The sequence below is a fragment of the Mesoplodon mirus genome (genome assembly GCF_964341445.2).
Source record: "Mesoplodon mirus genome assembly, chromosome: 15".
Lineage (NCBI taxonomy): Eukaryota > Metazoa > Chordata > Mammalia > Artiodactyla > Ziphiidae > Mesoplodon > Mesoplodon mirus.
In genome coordinates this window covers 46713475-46738399 of record NC_138991.1, presented here as the reverse complement: position 1 = coordinate 46738399, position 24925 = coordinate 46713475, and the positions used below count along the sequence as shown (strand labels likewise).

Below are 24925 nucleotides of genomic sequence, written 5' to 3'. Positions count from 1 at the left end.
CATCACTTTGAAATCTAAAAAAAAAAAACGTTTTTTTGTAGCTCATTTGGCAACATAACTTGACCTAAGCTAACATGAACCTATTTTTAATCTTTAAAGATTCCATTTAGTGTGAAATACACTCATATATTTTGCTATGGAAATAGTAACATGTATGATGATTACAGGCTGCTGCCTCAGACCCTACTGGAGATACTACATAACAGCATATGTGCATTATTACTTTTCTTTTCTTTTTAATTGTTTATTTTATTTTATTTTATTTATGGCTGCATTGCTGGGCGCGGGCTTTCTCTAGTTGTGGTGAGCGGGGGCTGCTCTTCGTTGAAGTGTATGGGCTTCTCATTGTGGTGGCTTCTCTTGTTGTGGAGCACGGGCTCTAGGCGCGCGGGCTTCAGTAGTTGTGGCTCGCAGGCTTCAGTAGTTGTGGCTTGTGGGCTCTAGAGCTCAGGCTCAGTAGTCGTGGCGCACGGGCTTAGTTGCTCCGCAGCATGTGGGATCTTCCCGGACCAGGGCTCGAACCCGTGTCCCCTGCATTGGCAGGTGGATTCTTAACCACTGTGTCACCAGGGAAGTACCTACTTTTCTTTAAAATCTGAAAAATTCTGAGTTCTGAAACTCATCTGACCCCAGGGGTTTTGGATAAAGGACCATGGGCCTGTTACACTTTTACTATCTACGTTTAAGAAAACACACATACACAAAGCAGATAGGAGTGTAATAATATTTTTAAATGGATTTATACTGGATTAATTACAATGGCATCTACCTCCATTTGAGAAACAGAAATAGAATGATATATGCAAAACCATCGCAGTCTGATAAGAAAGCGTAGAGCACATGCTGACTCTAGGACCCTATACCCCAGTGCTGATTCCCAGGGCGGGGGACGGGGTCCTGCCGTGCACACACTGGGAATCACTGGCACCAAGGTAACTCCATATTAGAATAACATGCTGTGTTCACATACTCTATATGATATGTGAAAATGATGCTTATGACCTCATCCTTTTAAGACTGTGTTTTTTTTTTCAGTGAACAATGGGTTTTCACTCACCTATAAATACCCTGTTTGCTATTCTAGGATTTCACAATATGTAAAGTACATAACAAGGCCACAGAAGATCAGATTCAGAAGAAGCTGCAAAGACACCAGACTCCTTTCCACCCCCACTCTATGCAGAGACTGGATGGAATCCACTCGGGCTGAAGCAGAGCACAGCTACCTCCCCTTTCTCAGAATTACTGTCCAGAGGAAATCAGTGTGAGTAAAATGAGGCAGCAAAGTAGGCAAGGGACGTAGAATGTGATGCTGGCAGAAGTAAGGGTACGGTCTGCACTGTCAAACATAGGAAGGGCCGCCTCACGGAAGAGAGACAAGACGGATTCAACGTGGCACCAGAGGACTGCTCTGGGGTGTGCGGGGTAAGGGGTATTTGACTCACCTTGAGAATCAGTGCTGCCCGCCTGGAGTAGAAGGTCATTAGATACCTGTGCCCTTCAGGGAGGGTCGGCAAAGACCGCAACAGAATAAAACGAGCCAGGTAGGGACTGGACGGCTCATGCCCCACCCAGATGGGACAGCTGCTGCTGAGCTCCTGATTTCTGTGCTCGGGAGGGATGCCAGGCACTGCCAGGTCTTCCAAGATTTTAGAAGCAGCTGGAAATCCAGGTTTTCATGTGAAAACTTCTCATTTTTAAATATGAGCCAATGATTGTTAATAAATAAATAAATACTGAATAGGCCAAAGAGAACACATCTCTGGCCTGCAAGCAAGCAGTGTGGAGCTTTGGTTTTGATAATTCAGACGTCCAGACCCTGGAAGGACTAGATCAGGGTTTCTCAACCTCAGCAGTCTTCGCATTTGGGAGCAGATAAGTCTGGATTGTGAGGCTGTCAGGTGCACTGCAGCATATTCAGAAGCCTCCCTGGCCTCTATCTACCCCTCCCTCAATCAAGTCACAACAATCAAAAAATGTCTCCGGACATTGCCAAATGTCCCCTGTGGGGGCAAAACCATACCTTGGTAAGAGCCACTGGACTAGAGCAACATCCAGCTCTCAGCCTTCAGGATTTTACGAAGGCAGCACTCACGACTCAAACAACAGGTTTTTCACATAAGAGTTGCCCACGTGAAGATTTATAGCTGCTTTGGAATCAGAAACCTGGGTTTGAGTCCACAGCTCTGTCATTTACTAGCCTGATGACCTCTCTGAGTTCTGGCTTCCTCATCATTAAATCAGGAACAAATAACATTGCCTCTTAGAGCTGCTGCAAGAATGCAGTGAGATAATTTATGCAAAGCACTGAGCCCAGCGGCTTAATAAGCACCAAAAACTTTTAATAAACATTAATCCTTCCCTGGTGAAAAGGCAGCCCAGATTCTGTAGTCGGAAGCACATGGGATCCAGAGTCAGAAGCCCTGGACCCAAGTCGTGCCTCGGCCACTTAGCAGCTCTGTGAACATGGCAAGTCATTTTCCCTCTTTCTAGAATAGAAATGATCATTGCCAGTAGGTGAGAACCAAGCCAGGTGGTCTGGTACAGCATTTGGCAAACTAAACCAACTAGAGAAAAGTTGATGATTAGTACTATCAAATCTTTTAAAGGTTTCTGTAAAGGAAAGAATGAGCTCTTCAACAAATCCAAAGAACTAGGAATGCAGTAATATCAGGGTAAGGTACAGGGGGAAAAAGAAAAATAATAATAGGGATTCTGAACCTCCAGGTCCTTCTAGACAAGCAACTGCCACCTGGTGGCCCACACACCAAATCTGGCCACCGATATATTTTGTTTAGCCCCACACAGTATCATGGTGATTGTTTCCTTTGCATTAAATGCCATCTAACCTTCATTAAAATCCAGATTTCAGGCTTTTCTGGAAAGCTACAACGGTTGAGTCACTCTGGGCCCATATTCCCACATGCCCCTTTGGTGAGCTCATGGTGGGGGGCATGCCCCCAACCCTTACCTGGCCTCAGTCACTCATTTATTTTACTAGTCTGGCCCCTCTAGGCATTTGAGTCTGTAACCTTGGCTTATCTAAAGCGAACTATCTGGGAAAGCATTTGAACCTCCAGGGAGTAGTACTTCAACCCAGGCAGAAACCCACACCCAATGAGACACTCCCTCCCAGAGCCTCACCTAGGTAATAACTCTCCTGGTTAGTCCTTCAGCTTCCTTTTCTCCTGGACACTTCAACCTCATAACTAAACTTCCCTCAAGCTCCTCATCCTGTGTACACCTTCCTCCATGCAGGGCATCACCTCCCCAAAATCACCACCTGTATCCACTGGATTATCTGCATCAAGGATTTTCAAACAACAAAATATCTTTCTTAGCAGGACTACAAAAGACACGACATGATGTTTCTTATTTCCTGACCAGCACCCCGGTTTCCCTTGGGGAGCCAGCGCTCCCCCACTCTCAGTCCCTGTTGTTCAGACAGGGTTTACTCCATACCCATTTCCAGGGAAAAGCATGGGACCCAGTCAGAAGCACTCAGAGTCAATCTTGGGCCTTTGGCAACGGTGACTGGAAGAAAAATATTCTGTCCCTCTGGGTCCAGAACTGAGGGCAATGGAAGAAGGGGGTGGGGCTGGTGGTTCTCCTTGTGGACACAGCTTGTCTAAAGAGTGGAAGCCCTGCATCCAGACCAACCTGCAGCCATACTCCTTTTGGATTCTTCTGGTCACATCTAAGCCTATAAACTCCCATCTTCGCTTATAGCAGTTTGATTTGGGTTTTCTTACAATCAAAAGAGACCTCATCAATACAAGAGAAATTTGAAAGAAGTGCTCGAAGATGGAAACAAAGCCTTCGCTCAAACTTTCTCCTGTTTTTTGGTTGCCTCTCTCCATCCAATAAGAACTGGCTGGCACTAGCCATCCTTCTATAAGCACTTAGCTCAGGGTAGATAATTATTTCTTTGCTTGCCTATCTCTTCCACAAATCTACTGAGCTCCTTCAGGGCAGAAACTGTGTCGTATTCACTTTGACTCTTTAACACCTCACACACGGGCACACAGTTTGGGCCGACAAGTGTCTATTGAATGCATGAATCAACAAAAGTCAGGAGGACGAAAGGAACCATCCTCCTTCTCTCCTTTGGGACACCCATATCAGGAGAACACCTCCTAAGCCTTGACCCTATGGGACACAAACCGTCTTCTGAAACAGACTCATCTACCCCTTGTAAACAAATTGCATCATGAGAACTCACTCCTTCCATCCATTACTAATTCTCCCACATGCCCATCCCATGGAACCTCACTGTGGGGTTACTCACAAGTTCCTAATTTTGCGAAGAGAATACTTCATCACAAGACACCACCTAGAACTCTACAAACTGATAGTACATACACACCATGGGCAAGCCATTCACACAAATAACTTCATTCATTAGTGCATGTGTGCTTTCTAGGCTTTGTTTTGACCCAAATACAACCAGAAGCCTGATTCTGGTGCCCAACAACCATCTGCTTCTGCCCAATAACAATTCTAGGCTCTCTCCTACCTCCATTTTCCCTCCCTAGTCCTTTACAATTACTTAAGTGGAAAAAAACAACAACAAATATATCTAGGAAATCAATAGCAGTAAAGCAACAGGTTCCCCAGTAAAAACAGTTTTGACTTCAGGTGCATAATTGCCATACCCTTAATAGCTCTGTAATAGCTGCAGCTTCCACTGCATCAAGCAATAAAGATTTTCAAACAGAGTCAAAGGTCAGGGCCAGAATTATAGTCCCAGGATGAGTCACACCACTTACTCCATGCAATTCTCGTTTTCCCATACTTGGGCCCACACCACCAGGGCAATCTACTGAGAACTGGATTTACATTCGTTTAACAATATTTATTGAGTATGTACCATGTTATAGGAACCACAGCAGACCCTGGGAATCAAAAAAGAATGGGCAAAAACTCTTCAAGTGTTTAGTCTAATGGAGAACGCTGGCAAGTAAAGAGGCAATTACATTATGCAAAAACAGGTGCTACATGGAATTATGAAAGCACCAAGGAGGGACATCCAATTTATGCAGGAGCATCAGGGAAGGCCTTTTAGAGGTAGAGACCTTTATGAGGAGACCTGAAGAATGAGCAGGAAGTGGCCTAGGGCAGGTGTGATGAAAGAGGTTTCCCAGAGTTCCAGGTAGAGGCTAAAACATAAGAAAGCACAGCCTCCTCTGGAAACTGAAAGTACGCAAGTATGGCTAGAACTTAAAAGTGTAAAGAGAGTAGCTGCTACAGAGGAAGCAGGGGCCAGAGACACCCTGAACAGCTTCCCTGAACTGCTCTGTAGCTTTTAAAGCCTCAGAAATTTGTTTAAAAAAAAAAAAAAATCACTTGCCTGATACAATGTACAAACAGGCCAAAATGACTATCTGACAAATGCATCTTGACACTCACTAAGTACTGATTCCACAATTCATGTTACTGAGAACGCTAAGAGGGGCAGAAAATTCACAAAAATTATCTTGTAATTCATTTACAGATTCTTGGTTGAAACATTAGCCGTCACTAATACTCTGTCTACCTTCCTCTCTCTCAGCATTATTTCTATCATTTCCCCACAAATAACAGAAAAGGAGGCACACCTAGGCTTTAGCCTAGACAGGAATTAACTCTGGAAATAGGATAAATGCACACCAAGCCAACAGGGTGGGGTACCAAAAAAATTAAACAACAAAACTAAGCAGAAAGTTGAGGGAAACGAAACAGTAAAGAGCAAATTTAGAAAACTCAGGAGGAAGTAAAAGTATTTTCATACACACACAAAAAAAGAAGTGTCCCACGTGCTCCGGCCAAACCAAACTCCCCGTTTGACTCAACTGCTGAAAGAAGCAGCAAAAGCTGTGAAAAATTCCCACTTTTATATCTCTTCCCAGAATAAACAGCAAAATCCGTACCATACAGCTAACTTGCCCTGGAAGACCTTGAAATATTTGCCCCAGATAACACAGCACATGACAATCACCTCCAGAAGCTCTCAAAACCACAAACCAGTCCTGTTCCAACAGCCTGGTCATCTACAAACTCTGGTCTATTCTGTCATTACAGAATCAATGCTTGTCAAGCAGTCGAGGAATCCTAAAGAAACATGGTGCAGGATTTGCTTCCAAACCCAAAGTGAGAAAGAATTAAAAAAAAAAAAAAACAGTAATTTCCTTTTAAATTGGCACTAGGCGTTTCCAGAATCCTTTTCTCCCAATTCCAACTTTTTAAATGTCAAGGCATCCCGTTCATATTCGCCCCTGGTCTGGAGACGGCACCACCTCTAAATTCCCTCAAAGGGCGTTCTGAAACTCAATAGGCAGATCCGCTGGGCTTTAATGACCCTTTACTTCTTTACTGCCACCATGCACTTGTAAGCTAGGCTTTGCGGCAGCGGGGCGATCCGGAAAGGCTGAGAATGCCGTCCCCAAGCCCCGCAGCCTCGGACACACCACTGATCGGAGTTTCAGCCGCAGGCGGCGGCCCGGGCCGGCTCGATCTCCTGGTGGGAAAGACCCGGGACAGGTCCAGTCCCCGGAGGGCGATGCTTCGCGGGCCAGTGGGGACCCCGAGGGGTGGGAGCAGGGAGGCGCGGCCCGCCCCGCCGGTCTCTGGGGGCCAGGCGGCGGCCCAGAGCCGGGCGCCAGGCCGCGGCGTGGCGCCGCCCCCGGCCCCGGGCCCCGCCGGCCTCGGGCGGGGCGGCGGCCGGGCCCGGAGAGGCCGGGCCCGCGGAGGAGCGGGCCGGCCCCCGGCCGTGACCCCCGGCCCCCGGCCCGCGCAACCCCCGGGCGGCCCGGCGCGGCGCACTCGCCTGCCCACGGTCTGGTTGGCCAGCTGCTTCATGCGGTTGAACTGCTTCTTCATGGCGACGGCAGCGGTGGCCCGCGGGGCTCAGGCCGGGCGGGACGGGGGGACGGCCTGGCGGCTCTTACATCGCTTCGCGGCCGAGGCGGAGGCGGCGGCGGCGGCGGCAGCGGCAGCGGCGGCGGCGGCAGCGGCTCCCCAGGCCCGCGGCCCCGCCCTCGTCGCGTCACTTCCAGCGACGCCGCCCGCCGGGCCCGCGGGGTCTGGTCGGGCGAGGAGTGCCAGGCCCCGTGCGGCGCGCAGCCAGGCCTCCGACCCCGGCCCAGGGGACGCCCGACTCCCAGCCCTCAGGCGGTCCCCGGGCCTCGCGACGCGCGGCCGCCCAGGGCCCTGAGGTCCACTCGGACCTCGGCGTGCTTTCGCTCAGCGATCGCCCGCTCGAGTGATATTTAATTCACTTCCCAGACTAGATCTCAAACACACGGTGGACAAAGCAGACACAAAGAGTGTAGACGGTGCGACACTCCGTCCAAGAACCGCCAAAACTTATCTTCGGAACTAGACACCCGGGCAGGGCTCGCTGAGGGAGGAGGGCCGAGGTGGACCCGAAAAGGAGCTTTGGGACGATGGAAATGTTCAAAGTCTTTATCAGGGCCGTACTTATGCACAGGTGTAGACATTTGACAAAATGCACCTATCTGTCCTCTTAAGAGGGATGCGTGTCACTATGTACATTTTACCTCGATTTTTTTAAGAAAAAAAAAATGGTTGCGTGAAACTCACAAGCTGCAGGACAGTGTGATGCCACTTAGTAAAAAAGTCAAAGGCAATTAAATATATTTTACTCCTATTCGAAAAGTATTACTCTAGTACTGCTTTTCTTTTATTGATTAAAATCTACCTTGCATATCATTCCATATCAAAAAAAAAATCAGAGGCAAGGTGTGTTTTCTACGAACAGGAGCTCAGAGATGGCACCTTCAGAGCGGCTGTGATGGTGGCTGCGTCCAGGGGGCCGAGGTGGTGCAGGGCACTGGGAAAATCACGGAAGGAGGGGAGAAGAGCCCAACTCCAGCGCTAGGAAGTCGTGGATGAACAGAGGCCCGAGAGGGGACAGGTCACTGGAGACGGGCCCTTTGTTATGTCCCAGGCCAGGCCTGGGCGTTGCCAGGCAGGTGTGGCCATTGAGGGGCCCTCGCAGCCCGCATTGCCTAGAAACCCCTCACTGTGCTTTGATTCTTAACCTCGCGCTGGCAGCAGTGCAGTGACACTTGGCAGCATTGTCCGACTGTGCTGGACACTTTTTTCGGAGCAGACCAGGTCCGTTCTATGACCTGCTTTGATGTCCTCCTGGTTTGGTGGCCTTGGCTCCTGCTTAGGCCATTCCCTGGGGCAAATGGGTGGTACTGTGGCATCTTTCACAGGCCACATTTCTAGTTTCACAAAAGCTGTGCTGAGGAAGGGAGCTGAAAATGTAGAAGTCCCTGACTCTACAACAGAGGAGGTTGAAGACTCTCAGTCAGTCTTAAAATCAGAGGCTGAGAGACTTAGAATCTTTGTAGTGATGTGGACGAGAAGTATGAAGCCTCAGAGCTTCAACTAAAGCAGCAAGCTGCAAGTTACAGACATCAATTACACCAGAAAGACGTAGAAATCAAACTTCTTAAAGCAAGGCAGATAGCGCTAAAGGATCAGTTGCTAAAGGTGCAGTCAGTCACCCAGATAGTAAATCTTGAGGCTGGCCTTGTGCCCTCAACTCGTGTACCCTCTTCACTGGGTTATGATATCTATCAGCATGCTTTAGTTTTCCAGAATGATGATATGGACTTTGCTGACCTAATTTGGTCACAGCAAGAAATAAATAGATTGTCAAAAGAAGTCTTAAGACCTGAGGCTGATGTCAGCCATTGGAGACATGTTGCTCAAACTTCTACAGCATTTCATTTAGATCTATAGTTTTGATGTAAATGAAATCTACAAACTGCAAAATACCATCAAGGAATTTGAACAGAATCTAAATAAGGAAATTGATGACCATCAACTTGAAATAGCAGTGTTGCAGGAAGTTCATCAACAGAAACTGGCAGAAATAAGTCGCAGGCATCAAAAACAATTAAAGGGAATGAGGGAATGATTCATGATATGCAAAAAGCTATTGAAGTCCTAGCAGCTGAAAAAATAGAGTCCACCAAAAAAATCAAAGGACTTGAGATTAGAGTAAAATATCTTTAAAAAAAATTATCTTCTGTAGAAAAGGAAAGGGATGCTTTAATTAGAGAACAAGACCAGATAAATGAAATGAATGAAAGAACTGAAGAAGGTGAGTTGCAACCTTCTATTAGGAGGTGGAGTGATGCTGTGACAGAAAAAGAAAAAGTTCTTCCACAGAGCACATCACTGGAAGAAGTGTCCAGATAGAAACAGCCACTGTCTGATGCTGAAAATGAAATAATGCGATTGAGTAGCTTAAAGCAGGATAAAAGTCTCATGGAAGAGAACCTGAAACTTTAAAAATGAGTCCAAGTTTTAGAAAACGAAAATTCATTATTAAATAAAGAAAAGGAAGAACTTCAATTATCACTTGTCAAATTGAGCAATGAATAGGAACTCATTAAAAGAGCAGCTACAGGAGACATGAATTCGGATTCAGAGGTACATCATTTAAGATGTGACTGGGAAATTAAAGAAGGAAAAGTCAATGAGAGTACTACTTAAAAGAAATCACTGATTCCTGAGTTAGGAGAGTTGCACAGGCAAAAACAAAAAAACTACAATGCACGTGGTTTTGATGAAAGACCAGCAAACAGAACAACAAAATGAAGGGGACAGCATCATCGGGAAAGTAAAACAAGATCTAGAATATGAGGAAAAAAGAGTTCGTTAACTTGAAGATGATAAAATGAACATTCCTAAAGAGTTAGATGGGCAAAAAGAAAAGTTAATTCATTTAAAAATGGAAAAAGGACAGTTAGAAGCAGAATTTTGTCAGGATGAACAGAGACTGTTGGAAGAAAAGAAGTATGAGCAAGCTGTTAAAGAACTGTCAAATACAGATAACCCAGACAGCTGTGCCTTACAGCTGGAGCATGAGTGTTTAATTAAACTCGGTCAAGAGAAAGACTGTGAAATATCAGAACTCAAAAAGAATATTGAGCAGATGATTGCTGAGCACAAAGAAACTAAGGAACTTTTGTCATCTAGTTTAGAAGAGCAGAAGCAATTGAAACAACTCATAAGAGAGAAAGAAATTTTTATTGAAAAACTTCAAGGAAGTTCACAGCTTCAGGAGGAGTTAGATCAATATACTCAAGCCTTAAGAAAAATGGAAATTTTACAACAAACCATAGAGGAAAAAGATACAAGTCTTGCATCCATGAAAGAAGAAAACAGTCACCTGAAAGAAGAATTGGAATGACTGAGGGAAGAACACAGTCAAACCGCACCTATGATTGACCCTAAAACTCTAGACACTGTTACAGAACTAGAATCTGAGGTAACTCAACAGAGAACAGTTGAAGATAATCTTGAGATTAAACCTCATCAAAAGATAATTGAAGAACAAAACCAGAGTAAAATGCAACTACTTCAATCTTCACAAGAGCAGAAACAGAAAAATCCGAAATACCAACACGGGCAAATGAATATTAAACACAATCAGCTCTTTTTGGCCAAAGGGGTGGAAAAGGAGAATTTGCAAAATGCAATAGAACAAATCAAAACCCAGCCACTGGAAAAATTCCAGCACACGCCAACAGAACATTCTGATACTTTTCAAGTAACAGAAGTTCAGAGTCTTAATATAGAAAATGGAAATGAAAAGCATGACTTATCTAAAGCTGAAACTGAAAGATCAGTACAAGGAATAAAAGAACAAAAATTGGAGATTAAACTTCTAATTGAAAAGAATACCCTTTTAATGGAACAGATTGATCAGCCGTCCAAAGGTGAGATTGGTAAACTAACTCAGTTTATCCAGCAAAAAGATCTGTGTCTCCACATGGAAGTATCTTCAGCTTCCTCCAGTGACCAAGATAATGGACAGAGTCAACAGCAATTGCGAGCCTATGCTTTGGAAAGAGAACAAATATTAGCTGTTTTAGATGAGAAGACTAGGGAAAAGAGCAATCTTAAAAGAGAAAAGTTGAGAATGATGGATATAATTGCTGCCAAAGAAGCAGACCTCATGAAACTCAAAGATGCAAATACAAAACTCTCCACCAGATTTGAAAACAGTGGTCAGGATATGTTTAGAGAAACGATGCAGAATTTATCCTACATCATTCGAGAAAAAGATATTGAAATTGATGCTTTAACTCAGAAGTGTCAGACTTTACTGGCAATACTGCAAACATCCAGCAATGGTGATGAAGTGAGAGGTGTTAATATGGATCAGTTTGAGGAGCTTCTACAGGAACGTGATAAATTAAAACAGCAAGTTAAGATAATGGAAGAGTAGAAAGAGCACGTGATGGCCACTGTACAAAATATGCAGCGTGGGTCACCCCATCTTCAGAAAGAGCTTCAACAACTTCAGGCACGGGTGTTAGTTGACAATGATAATAATTCTAAACTACAGATGAACTATACCGACCTGATCAAACTTATGATGGGAATGAAATCAAACTCAAAAACTTGGAGAAGCAAGTAGCGCAAATTCAGTTTAGCCTAGAGCAGCTTTGCAATACCAAAGATATTCTGTTAGGGATGTTTGACCTTATTTTACTACAGTCCTCCAATGAATCACTTACATCCGAGTCAGCAGCCTCTCTGAAGGCAATGAAACCTGATGGATTGAGTGAATCTTCTAAATTGCTCAAAGAAGAGATAGAAGAGTTAAGAAAATTAATGGAGGAAAAAGATGCAACCATTAGAACACTCCAGGAAGATAATCAGAGATTGTCTGATTCCATTGCAGACAGTTCAGAACTAGAAAGAAAACGACGTGAACAAATGGATTCAGAAATGAAGCAGCTACGGGAGAAACAAGATGACTTGCAAAACTTACTTAAGGAAAAAGAGCTTTTAATCAAAGCAAAAAGTGATGAATTACTTTCTTTAAGTGAAAGTTTCACTCATGTAGTGAGTGAAAATGAACTTTTGAGGCAGGGAGTAATCAACCTGAAGGAGGGAGTCGTCAACTTTGAGCTGGATATGTTTAAACTGAAAGAGGAAAATGAAAAATTAGTAGAAACATCTAGGGAAGAGGAAACAAAATCAAGAGACAAAGATGTGGTTTTCTATGATGCGGAGAGAGAAAGAATTGGAATATGTTCAATGAAGGAGAAGGCGCTTGCTTTTGAGCATCTTTTGAAAGAAACAGAACTCGGCAAGACAGGGGAATTAAGTCAGCTTTTAAATGCAGTTACATCAATGCAAGAAAAGACTATTATGTTTCAACAGGCCAGAAATGAGACCATGCTGGCATTGAAACAGAAACAAGTAGAAAACTGTGCCCTCCAGAATGAGGTTCAACATTTACACGACAAAGAACTACACTTAAAGCAGGAGCCGGAGAGATCGCGTAAGCACGCAGTAGAATCAGAAGTGTCTCATAACCACGAAGCTTTGGCTGCAGAAGACAGAGCAGCTAAACTAAGAATGAAAGTCACCGCATTGGAGGAAAAGCTCCTTCTATCTTCCAATGCGAGGGAAAATGCAAATCAGCAAGCCAGTTTGCAGGTAGAGTCGTTGAAGGAACAACTGAATGTTGTCACAAAGCAGAGAGATGACATTTGGCTACAGCTTTCTGTTTCCCAAGAACAAGAAAAGTAGTATGCACAAGCGCTAAGCTAACATGAGGATGGTAGTCACAGAATGGATGGAAATAGTTGCAGATAATCTAGAAGAAAAACTAATATCGGCACAAGGACACCAGGAGAAAGTGAATGCTGCCTCGACTCTGAAGGAAGAACAAATTAAAGATTTGAAAAAACAAAATGAGGTCCAACAGGAAGTGCTGGATGATGTGCAGAAGAAATTGATGAACTTACTAAGTAACACAGAAGGAAAAGTTGACAAGAGCCTCATGAGGAACCTCTTCTTGGGGTATTTTCAAACACCAAAACAACAACGTCATGAAGTGCTACAGATAACGGGCAACATTCTGGGTATTAGAAAGAAAGAAATAGATCTGGTTTTTAATGAAGAGCAAGGCGGTGGTACCAGATGGATGACTGGCTGGCTTGGATCAAAAAGTGTCCCCAACACACCTCTGAGTCCAAATCAGCAATCGAGGCCAAAGAATTCTTTTTCAGAACTCTTTGTTAAATTTCTAGAAACAGAATCTCATCTCACACTTCCACCACTAAAACCCTCTGCTCATGATCCAAAACCTCTGGATTCACCGGGAAAGAAAAAACTAGCTAAAAATGTACCATCAAGTCTTAAAACTACCTCGGGATCCACACCCAAAAAACCAGATGTGAATCAACGTTCTGCAGCTGTCTCTCTGATTAACCCACCCAGACCTGAAACGGATGGATCTGGGCATCTTCTTTTAAATGCTGTTACTGATGTTTTGCCCACATATATGCCTTTGCTGCTCTCACCTGGCAAGAGGGCTGGAGTTGTGCTGAAAGACCTTTCAAAGCCATAGATGATTCTTCAGCCAGAGACAACATGGCATTTTTAAGAAACCAAGTCACTGAAAAAGCCATGTATTTTGACTTTGCTTGATAAAAATACGAATACTTTTAAAAAAAAAGGGTGTTTTAAGGACTTCAAAGATATTCACCCACCTTCAGACAGTGGTTACTTCTTGTGAGAAAGGGCATGAGTGGGGTTGAAGGCTGATCAAGGGATGCTTCAAATGGTTTTTGTAATGCTTTCATGTTTTACAGGGAGCAGGTACTTAGGCAGATCTTGGGGAATTAAAACACTAACTTGTGTTAATGTTCAAAATTATAGAATACACAAGTGCATACTCTTCATATAAGAAAAAAGGTGAACAGCCCAAAAGTACAAGATGCATAACATTTTTAAGAATGAAAGTTCATTACGAGGATGATTATAATTTTTGTGACTTTCTGTTTGAATAATAAAAAAAAAATGAATAAAAGTTCACTTTTCCTGGCTAAGTCCCACTCCTCTTTTCATTGCCTGGGAAACCACTCCATTGGTAATCTGTATTCTCTCAGGCCTTTTAGAAATATATGCAGATTTGTGTATATCGGAGCATATTATTCTCTGACTTTTAAAAAAAAATCACTACACCTTAGAGATCTTTCCAAATGCAAATGAATTCCATCTTATTCTTTTTTTTTTTTTTTTTTTTTGACTGCATCGGTTCTTAGTTGCAGCATGCAGGGGGATCTTTCGTTGCGGCACGTGAGGCTTCTCTCTAGTTGTGGCTCACAGGCTCTAGAGTGTGCAGGATTAGTTGCCCCGCGGCATGTGGGATCTTAGTTCCCCGACCAGCGATGGAACCCGCATCCCCTGCATTGGAAGGCAGATTCTTAACCACTGGACCACCAGGGAAGTCCCCATCTTATTCTTTTTAAAAGCAGTCATTAGTTTGCAGTGTGGATGTGCCCTAATTCTTTTAACTAGCTCCTATTAATCAGCCTTTAAGCAGTTTCTACCTCCCAAACGATCAAATGGTCATGGCCAACTCTCTTGCCCATTTCCTTAAGAGCTGCTCCAAATCTTCACCACTTTCCTGAAGCATTATCAGGCCTTATGCTCTCCTGAAGATGTTTGAGGCCAGCAGTCAAGAACTCTCAATTTCCCATACCCACTTCCTATATTTAACCATCCACCCATTTCCCTCCATCCACCTCTACTCTTTCCCTCTTTTTTAGAGGAAAAGGGATCCAGCTCTGCAGTTTAAGGCTAATTGCTCCATTGTACCCCCAAAACTGTCCACTCAGACTTTTTCAAAGACCTCATTCCATTAATTTTCCTTCCTGCTTTATCTTGAGCCTGTCTCTTTCCCTAAGCTTCAGAACCTGTCCAAGTCTCTCCCAGCAACCAATCCTCCCTTTTCTGCTCCTTCAGCTACCACCGTCTCTCTCTACCTTCCACAGCTAAGCTTCTGAAAAAAATTCTTTACTCCTTGTCACCATCTCATTTCTCACTGACTTCTTTTTGAAAGCATCACAAAATCTTGTCTCATTAATGCCCCAGGCATTTTTGAATGCCTTAGAAAGTAGTCTTTTTACTTACTTAAACTCTCTGTAGTGTCTGATAAATGTTATCCCCATCTTCATTCTTTTTTTTCTTGCGGTACTCAGGCCTCTCACCGCTGTGGCCTCTCCCGTTGTGGAGCAACAGGCTCCGGACGCGCAGGCTCGGTGGCCATGGCTCACAGGATGTGGGATCTTCCCGGAGCGGGGCACGAACCCATATCCCCTGCTTCGGCAGGCAGACTCTCAACCACTGCGCCACCAGGAAGCCCTCCATCTTCATTCTTTAAATTCTCTCCACCCTCTTTCTTTTGGGGATGCCACTCTCCTTAGGTTCCCTTCCTAACATCAGACTTTTCTTTCTCTGCTTCCTCTGTGACTTCATCTTCAGGCCACTTCTTGATGCATATGTTCTCTAAGGTATCATTGTCAGCTGACTGAATCTTCTCACTCTCCCTGTGGTCTCAGGGCAAGCTCATCCACTTGACTTTCACCTGGATGCTAATGACTTCTGAATGCCTATATCTGACCTCCCCCTTCTCCTGCCTTGACACTGACTTATCTAATTGTCTGCTGGATGCCTCTGTCAGGATATCCATGGGCTTCTCACAATTGTCATGTCCAAAAGGGAACTCAGTATCTTCCCTCAGAACCCTCTTCCTCCTCCTTTCCTTTTATCATCTCCTAAACCTCTGTCCATCTTGTCACCCAAGCAATAGGCTTGTCACCAAGCAATAGATTGAAGTTAGGCTATCTGAAGTCCTCTAATTTTGCCAGATGTCAAGGCAATGCTTAATAGTGAATCTTGATTTCATGGCTTTATACCACAATTGACTCTTTTTTTTTTTTTTTTTTCGGTATGCGGGCCTCTCACTGTTGTGGTCTCTCCCGTTGCGGAGCACAGGCTCCGGACGCGCAGGCTCAGCGGCCATGGCTCACGGGCCCATTCGCTCCGCGGCATGCGGGATTTCCCCAGACTGGGGCACGAACCCATGTCCCCTGCATCGGCAGGTGGACTCCCAACCACTGCGCCACCAGGGAAGCCCCTCACAATTGACTCTTTGATAGCTTGACATCAATTTAAACCTTGGTGATGGCTGAGACTTTTCGGGAGTAGGTGAAGTCCTTCCCTAGGCAGTGAAGTTGGCACTTGACCAAGAGGGAGACGTGGTCCTCAACATCATAAAGTATATGAACTCACTGATGTTCACTTAGTTGATCCCAAAGGGTCTGGGGGAGAGGAACATCTTCCAGCTCCATGGCATCTGGCAATGGACTGATGACGGGAGGCCATACCCACCTACAGGTAGGATGTGCTAGAGGGCTCAGGTTTGGCTCCACCCTGTAGCAAGGAGGCCTTGATAACCCTACTGAGCTTGTGGGAGTGTTGCTTCCATGACTCAAGGAATAATGGGCAGCTGGGTATGGAAGCTTGGGGTTTGGGAGAGAATTTATTTCCAGAAGAGCCCAGTGCATGGCCAGAAATTCCTGTTCTGATGGTATGTGATGCAGGGCCAAGGAGGGCAGTTTCCTGCATCAGAAGCCCAAGGACAACTTACAGACATCATGAGCAGTCCAGAGACTCCAGGAAGCAGGAGGGGAAGTTGCTAAAGCCTCTTCACTGAAGGAGTCTCTGAGGGCACTAAGGAGAGTGCCTGTTGATTTTAATTTAGACAGATTCTAGAGCCTGTTGTTGGAGGGACCTCCACTCAAGGTGGGCTCATTTAAAAGTAACAGCATAAATGGGCTTAAGTAAAATTTGTAAACCAGGAATACGTTGCCTCCAGAACCCAGAAAGGACTAAAAGATGGTGGACTTGTGTATCCTTAACAAGTGTGTCAAACAAACGTCTGCAAAGGAGGATGTCATAAAGGTAATGTCATACCTGTACTCCTGGAGAAAGGTGGGTGCATTTAAGATCTTGTCTGCAAAGACTGTGTGTGATAGCAGAGCTGTTTAGTTGCCCTGTGGGTAACAAGGTAAAAGTGTACTGTGCCCCTTTGGAGATGAAGGCAAACAGGCTGAGAGAATGTTGAAATAGGCATTGAATGGAACCTATTAGCCAAATCTATAATAGCAAAATATTTACCATATTTAAATTTAGTGGGATCCCAGGTATTTCAGGGGTACCCAGGATTTGTTTTAATCAGGTATAGTAAGACACAAAGATACAGAAATGACTGTCCTGGAGGAAGTCTTTATGCCTACAGATCCAGAGAAACAGGAGGCACAGCACACCTTGGAGGGCCCTGCCATGACCCTTCCCCCCACTTTTGTTTTTTTCATCAGTTCTCGGGCCATGGGCTGCCATGGATGTGCACCTCAAAACCGTTAGGAGTAACGAGAGGACACAACTGCTCCAAGGGAAGATGCAGCACAGGAGAGATGGACAAGGTCACTACTTTTGCCTGAACAGCAATGACTCAGGAGGCAATCAAGGGGCCATTCTTAAATCTTCCTGGGATCATGGCCTCCTTCCTTTCTACAAACAACACAAGGGGTCATCCCCAGGACTGTGGTTGGCGTGGTGGGGGTGGGGGTTACTTTCCCAGAGTCTCTATGGCTGCCCCAAGCAGCCAGTGATGGTTATCAGGCTAGACACAATGACCAAAGTGCTAGCCCATGCCCAGTAAGTGCAACTCAAACACCCACCAGTTAGGACATTATGTTGTCACTGGTCTCATGTAGGAGCCTCAGAGACCACCTATCATATACAAGCCACACTTGATGGCACCTCCATCTGGGATACAGTCAATTAACAATAGTTTTTGCCTTGTTGGCAAGCATGAGACATTAGGGTGCGAAGAGATGGCAACATCCATTTGAAATAACAGAACATGAGCTAAAGCCCAAGCTGGCCAGCAACTGGTACTTACATCCCAGATAGTAACTGCTGCCTTACAAACCAGTTAAGTCGCAAAGGAGCTGGTAGTTAAAGCTGACCAAGTGTCCTCAGCTGAGGTTAGATTATCCTGTTTGTGATGCCAATTGTCTTACTCACCTCTTCTTCAATCCATCAGTGAGAGAGAGATTCCCTCCCTAGACTAATGGGGTTGGCTGAACACATGACACTCTACACTGAAAGATGGGATGAACAGCAATTTACAAGTCACATTTACCCACAGCCCAAGAGAGGACACCACTCACCATGCAGGGCCACGTGGGGGATTACACTTGGAACAGAGTGAACAAGTAGGGGCTTGGGAGGCAGACTTTGTAGTAACAAGAGGGTGGGGACAAGCCCTGGTTCCCACAGGAGGGTATGATGGGCTTGTTTGGATAATTCAGTGGGCTGATAGGGAACTGAAGCCTGCTACTTGGGAATAAACAGGCACTGTGTCTGGTTCCTATGATAAGAAGGATCATATAGCTAGGGGACCTTACATGTGGGAGAAGAGGTAGTGGGGAATTGCAGTTAGACCATTTGAGGCCCTCTTAATTTTACTAGATGTTAAGACAACTCTCAATATTGAATTTTAATTTCAGGCCTCATGCCACAAGAAGTTATTAAAAAGTATGTCTTCCTTGAACTAATAATTGAGTTCAATTATGTCAGAGGATACAAAATAAAGACAACAATCAATTGTATTTCTAGATACTAGCAATGAACATGTGGATGCCAAAAATTAAAATACATTTACAGTCACTAATAAAAATAAAATAATTAAGTGTAAATCTAACAAAACATGTCCAGGGCTTGCATACTGAAAACTCTACAACAGTGGTAAAAGAAATCAAAGATCTAAACAAATGCAGAGATATACCACATTCATGAATTGGAAGACAAAACATAGTAAACATGTTAATTCTCCCAAAATTAATAGATTTAATGCAATTCCAATCAAAACCCAGTAAGCCTTTTTTTTTTGTAGATATAGGCAAGTTTATTCTAAAATTTGATGGAAAGATAAGGAAACTAAAATAGCTAAAACAATTTTGAAAAAAGTAATAAAATGGGAGCAGTCAGTCCTCTCCATTTCAAAACTTATTATATAGCTGTAGTAACCAATACTGTGTAGTATTTGCAGAGGGATAGACACATAGATCAATGAACAGGGAATCCAGAAATAGTCCCACAAAAATATGCTCAACTGAATTTTTTAAATAAATTTATTTATTTTATTTATTTATTATTTTTGGCTGTTTTGTGTCTCCGTTGCTGCGTGCAGGCTTTCTCCAGTTGCAGCAAGCAGGGGCTACTCTCCGCTGCAGTGCGAGGGCCTCCCACTCTGGTGGCCTCTCCCGTTGCGGAGCATGGGCTCCAGGCATGCGGGCCTCTACAGTTGTGGCATGCGGGCTTCAGTAGTTGTGGCGTGCAGGCTCCAGAGCAAAGGCTCAGCAGTTGTGGCGCACGGGCCCAGTTGCTCTGCAGCATGTGGGATCCTCCCGGACCAGGGCTCGAACCCATGTCCTCTGCATTGGCAGGCGGATTCTTAACCACTGTGCCACCAGGGAAGCCCGCTCAACTGATTTTTGACAATTGTGCAAAAGCAGTTCAAAGCAGGAAAGATAGCCTTTTTAACAGGCCATAGCTGTCTATGGAAAGCTTGTGAGGAAATCGCAGGCTAAAAACTTGGAAAACTGGACCAGCCAAGAAGGAAGACAATGATTTGATTGAGGTTCTACCAGGTAGTGATGGGCGGGGAGGGATAATGTGCACGTAGCTCAGGATGAAAGCTGCAGGTGTTTATTTCATCTTTCTGAATTCAGCCTCTTCTGATTGATCCGTCACAGGCTCTGGTGATTTCCCCATCAGCCCCACACTGCAAAGTCAGGTCACCCCTAACTGAGCATATAGTGCTCCAGACAACATTAGCCTTCCCAATAGAAAAATTCTCAGGCTATACAAGGTAGCAAGATGGCCCTCAGTAGCTTCAAAGGTACAGCCTCCCGGGTTCAAGTCTGCCAGAAAAGAGAGCTCTTATAGACTTAACAACTCCCATTCAACTCCTGGGATTCATTCTAATTGGACCAACCTGGTCACCACCACCACATCACACACACACTCTTGAAGTGTAGCTAGGGTGATTTTGTGTATGATTGGCCAGGCCTTGGTAAGGTTCCACCCCCAGTGTCAGGCACAGAGCCTTACCTGATCCATGTGGACTAAACGGAGAATCTGGTTCTCCATAATAAACTCTGGTTGTTGTTATAGAAGAAAGAATACTGAATAGCCAAAGCGGCAAACATCCACTCTAGCCTCTCAGGGAGAAGTTTCATGGTTAAAGCCCAGCTATTTGCTCCCAATATTAACTAATGTTCAACAGGGCTTTTAAACTCTAGTTTCTCTTTTCTTGACTTTATCAGGGGATGCAGATTAATTGTCAGTGAACTTTCGCTGGGACATTGTTCATGACCACCCCAGCGTGGCCTCATATTTGGAGGCATTATGCAGCTTAAGATGGCTAAGCTTGCCATTTCCAGATTCTACTCCTGTACCATAAAGTTCCAGCACCTTAACCAGGAGCTCAAATGGAATGAGCTAGCCCTGCCTGCAGGAAGCCTCTGGGGTGACCCCTCAGTGAAAAACTGACCAAGGTCCTCTGAATCACCAGTTTTTCTGAATCAAACTCTCAGCAAAGATCAGAGATGTTCTTTGCTCATCAAACAAGAGAGGAAGAAGTTTCCACCTTCTTCTAGTCCCTCAGCCTCACCATCCAGACCTATGGAATTGATGTCTTATACTACTACTTGCTGTTGACCCACTGTTCTTGCCCACTGACACCCATGGAATGTGTACACTGTCAAGTTGGGAGACTATGCGTGTTCACTGGTTTGCATTACCCTCTTGGCAAAGGACCACTCAAAGAAAGTGGTGTATTTCATCTCATCACCACTCCCCCTGGCAAAACTCCCTAACCTCAGCCTTCCCCACTGTCATTTCTACTTTGGGTATCAATGGGCTCTTGTTCCTCCACTGAATACTAAGCAAGGATTTGATAACTGATCTTGCCCCAAGATATCTGTAGTGGGTTTTTGTTGTCATTTGTTTACTTTGTGTGTGTGTGTGTGTGTGTGTGTGTGTAAGATTCAAGGTTCTTCAAGTTTGAGTATATCCATTCTCTGCTCCTGACAGATAATGAAATGGAACATGCAAACACACTTTAAAATTTTTAGTTAGAAAATGTTTTATTGGTGGTTCAGTGGTTGGGAGTCCGCCTGCCAATGCGGGGGACACGGGTTCAAGCCCTGGTCCGGGAAGATCCCACATGCCGTGGAGCAACTAAGCCCGTGTGCCACAACTACTGAAGCCTGCCTGCCTAGAGCCCGTGCTCTGCAGCAGGAGAGGCCACCGCAGTGAGAAACCTGTGCACCCTGTGCACTGCAGCGAAGAGTAGTCCCTGTTCGCTGCAACTGGAGAGGGCCCGTGTGCAGCAACAAAGACCCAACGCAGCCAAAAATTAAAAAAAAAAAAAGTTAAAAAAAGAAAATGTTTTATAATAAGTCTAGTACAAAATATATGAACATCTTGAAAATGTATCATAGTGAAACAAACACACGTGAACCTACCTCAGCTGTAGAAATTATTGAAGTGTCTATATACTCCTTCCCCATTCCCTTTCCCTGGAGTGTCCTACCCTCCTCCCTAAAGGTCACAAAGAGCCTAACTTCTGTTTTTCTCCACTCATTCCTTTACTTTTCTGTACATTATTACCATATATGTTGTTTTTCTAAATAACATTACTTTTGCTTGGATTGAACTTTACAAAACTGTTATCTATTTCTTCTTTCACCGAGTATCATGTTTTTGAAATTCAGACACTGATGCTTGTAACTGGTAGCTCTAGTTCGTTCATTTTCACTGCTACATAGTTTTCCATTGTATTCGTTTTCCACATATTCCTTCCCTCACAACATTTCAAAGGCGATTACGTGTGCAAAGCTCTTCGCCCAGTTCCTGGGGTAGAGTCGGCACTCAGTAAATACTTGTTCAATTTCTGAATGAGACTGAGCCCCAACTGACTGTAACACTGACACTTGTTTTTCCGGCTGGATTCTCTGCCCTTCACCCCAGTGCTGAGGATTCTTCCAGCTCTTCCGCTCTGAGTTAACTACAGTTATAAAATTTCGTGACTAGCAATAAGAAACCCAGTGGCGGGGCTTGGCGGGGCTTCCCTGGTGGTGCAGTGGTTGGGAGTCCGCCTGCCGATAGAGGGGACGCGGGTTCGTGCCCCGGTCCGGGAGGATTCCCACATGTCGCGGAGCGGCTGGGCCCGTGAACCATGGCCGCTGAGCCTGCGCGTCCGGAGCCTGTGCTCCGCAACGGGAGAGGCCACAACAGTGAGAAGCCCGCGTACCGCAAAAAAAAAAAAAAGAAAAGAAAAGAAACCCAGTGGCCTCTCAAAGCACATAAGACTACAATTCCCAGAGAGCATTGCGGTGCTCCCTTGCGTCAATTTCAGTTTACTTTCTCCCTCCGTGTACTTCCGGGTTATGTGGGCGGGGCCAAGGGGTTGTCCAATGGGAACCTCCGCGGGCTGATGGGGCGGGGAAATTGTCCAATGAGCGTCTCCGCAAAGGCGCCAATCAGCGGGAAGGTTGCTGGGGAAGCAGCCGTGGGCGGCGTCACTGAGCCGCGCCAGCTGAGCCTTGTAGAGCCTAGTTCTCTCTACTACCTTGTCCGGGGCTCGCTCCTTTTCCCGGCGTCCGTCGACCCCGCTTCCATGTCACCGGTGGACGCAGCACCCCGAAACCTTCACGCCCATGGCCGCTAGCCTGAGGAGGCCCTCTTTCACCGCCTGTTCTTCTCCTACCGACACGGACGACGAGGGCGTGCGCGGCACTTGCGAAGATGCTTCTATATGCAAGAGGTGAGTGCCTGGCGTGGGGTTAGGGGCTGGCATCCCTGGGGGGCTGGGGCCTAGGTGGGAGCCGGGCCTGTGTCTAAGGAATACGCTTTTACGCCAGAAGTTACCCGTCAACTCGTGCGATATCTGTGAAGTGCTCAGAGCAGGCATTCATCTACTTAACTCATAATTATCTAATTTTTGCTGTGGGCCAGGCACGGTACAAGCCCGTGGATACCGTGCCTGGGATACGGCGCTGAACCAGGCAGACGTGGACTTGGCCTTCTCGGAGCCAAAGTCTTGCTGGAAACACACTTGAAGCGAGTAATAACTACAGTTTCGATAGGTTATGGGGAGAAGTGCAGGTTCTCCCTCTTTGGTAGGTTACATTCCATTGGGACTTGGCGTGATCCCCATTGTGCACCTGAAACTCAGGTCAGTTAAGGGGGGAAATGACCTGTTCAGGGTCACATAATATTTGTGTGCAGAGCCAGTATTTTCCAGAGCGCTTTCCTGTGAGCTATTGGAGTCTGCACTTTGCGGGTGTAGTGGGGGCTATGTGGGGGGTCGTTGCGAGCACAGGTATGTGTCACGTACCTGAAAGCATGAAAAAGAAAGCATGAGACTTGAGTGTATGCCACTCATTCATTCATTCAACAAAAATTATTGAGGGAGTTCCGTGGCGGTCCAGTGGTTAGGACTCTGCCCTTTCACTGCCAAGGGCGCGGGTTCAGTCCCTGGTCAGGGAACTGAGATCCCACAAGCCTGGCAGCGCGGCCAAAAACAAAAAAAAAAACCCCAAATTATGGAGAGCTTACTTCCTTTTGGCTGGTTGGTGGGTGTTCAGTGATTGAGAACACCTGAAGAAGATTGACACGGTGTCTGAACTCACCTCCTAGTTGGAAAAGACAGAAAGCAAATAATTACCCAGGAAGTAATATAATTACAATTTTGTGTTTAATGCTGAGAAATACAGTGTGCTATTAGAGTTTGAAATTTAGTTGATAATGTTTGAGCTGAGAACAGATGACTTATAAAAAAAGAAAGAAAATAGGGATATAGGAGGGTGTTCAGGCAGGTCAAGGAAGGAGTATGGACTGTTTGAGGAACTGAATGAATGCCTTGGAAGCTGCGGCCTTGTAGGGACCTGGTGGGGAAAACAAGTTTTGGGTTAAGGCTTGAACTTTTTGTAGGTCTTGGAGACTAAGCATAGTGATTCAGAGCATGGACTCTGGAGCCAGACTGTCAAGCTGGGCCATTCACTAGCTGCGTAAACTTGGGCAGGTTACTAAATCACTCTGTGTCTCAGTCTCTTGATCTGTAAAGTGGGGATGAAAATAATACCCACTTCATAGGTGCTTGTAAAGATGAAATGATATTAAATATTAGTAAAGCACTTAGTGTAGTGTCTGGCATGTAGTACGTGTTAGTGGTGGTTGATTAAATAAATAGATAAATACATTCATAAGTATTAAAGGCTTGAAGGCAGTCCCTGGTGAAATTTGTGAACTTAAATGAATTATACCCAACTGTATTTCTTCTCCAGCTTTTGATCTCTATTGACCACATCTGTAGCATTATTGAATTAGAAGCAATTTTTCTCGTATTTGACTGCTGTTTGCTAAGAGAATCAGAAGTGCCATCAGAATTACCAGAGAGAAATAAAATACTTTTCAGTAGCACATTAGGGCCAGGTTTACTTAATATTTATTGGTAATACTTGGCTCATTTAATATTTGTTGGTAACATTTTTGGCCAACTTGCCTACATAAAGCAAATTAGGTACTATATATAAAATAGATAACTTATAAGAACCTGCTGTCTAGCACAGGGAACTCTACTCAATACTTTGTAATGACCTGTATGGGAAAAGAATCTTAAAAAAGAGTAGATATATGTATATGTATAACTGATTCACTTTGCTGTACAGCAGAAACTAACACAACATTGTAAATCAACTACAATAAAAATTAAGAAAATAAAGCAAATTAGCTGGGAAATAGTTCAGACACAAAAGTACAGAGAAATAGTATAACCAGAGCATGCCTTTCCTTGGCTCTCTGTTGGATAGTTTTTATAATTTCACCTCTTCTCTGCCTCAGTTTCCAGTGCCCTTGGTGTCTTCAGACATCTCAACGTCATAGGGGAAGTTTGGATTTGGAACTGCAGAGAATCTAAGGTAGTAGTTCCCAGCCCAAACTGCACACCAGCATAGCC

General features: G+C 44.9%; 2 protein-coding genes and 1 pseudogene across 11 annotated transcripts in view; 2 read left to right on the top strand and 1 right to left on the bottom strand.

Annotated features, from left to right (window-relative positions):
* Positions 1–6975, bottom strand: part of ARHGAP17 (Rho GTPase activating protein 17) — a 90047-nt gene extending 83072 nt beyond the window's left edge. For all 7 annotated transcript variants that reach the window (XR_014291528.1, XR_014291529.1, XM_082600495.1 and 4 more), the window contains exon 1: positions 6806–6975. Coding sequence is in view for 5 of the 7 variants with exons in the window: in XM_082600495.1 (XP_082456621.1) it covers positions 6806–6858 (53 nt within the window). In the remaining 2 variants the exon portion in view is untranslated. The remainder of the gene's footprint in view (positions 1–6805) is intronic.
* A 1165-nt stretch (positions 6976–8140) lies between these two features.
* On the top strand, positions 8141–13393 carry LOC309816747 (thyroid receptor-interacting protein 11-like; annotated as a pseudogene). The gene is made up of 2 exons: positions 8141–9015; positions 9716–13393. The product of its transcript is annotated as a thyroid receptor-interacting protein 11-like (transcript).
* Positions 13394–22465: 9072 nt separating this feature from the next.
* The window catches only part of LCMT1 (leucine carboxyl methyltransferase 1), a 56008-nt gene continuing 53548 nt past the window's right edge, over positions 22466–24925 (top strand). Inside the window, exon 1 of one of the 3 annotated variants that reach the window (XM_082600512.1) lies at positions 22466–22732. In XM_082600512.1, coding sequence (XP_082456638.1) covers positions 22626–22732 — 107 coding nt within the window. In that variant the 5' untranslated portion in view covers positions 22466–22625. The remainder of the gene's footprint in view (positions 22733–24925) is intronic. The other 2 variants (XM_082600507.1, XM_082600508.1) reach the window with 2 other exon arrangements.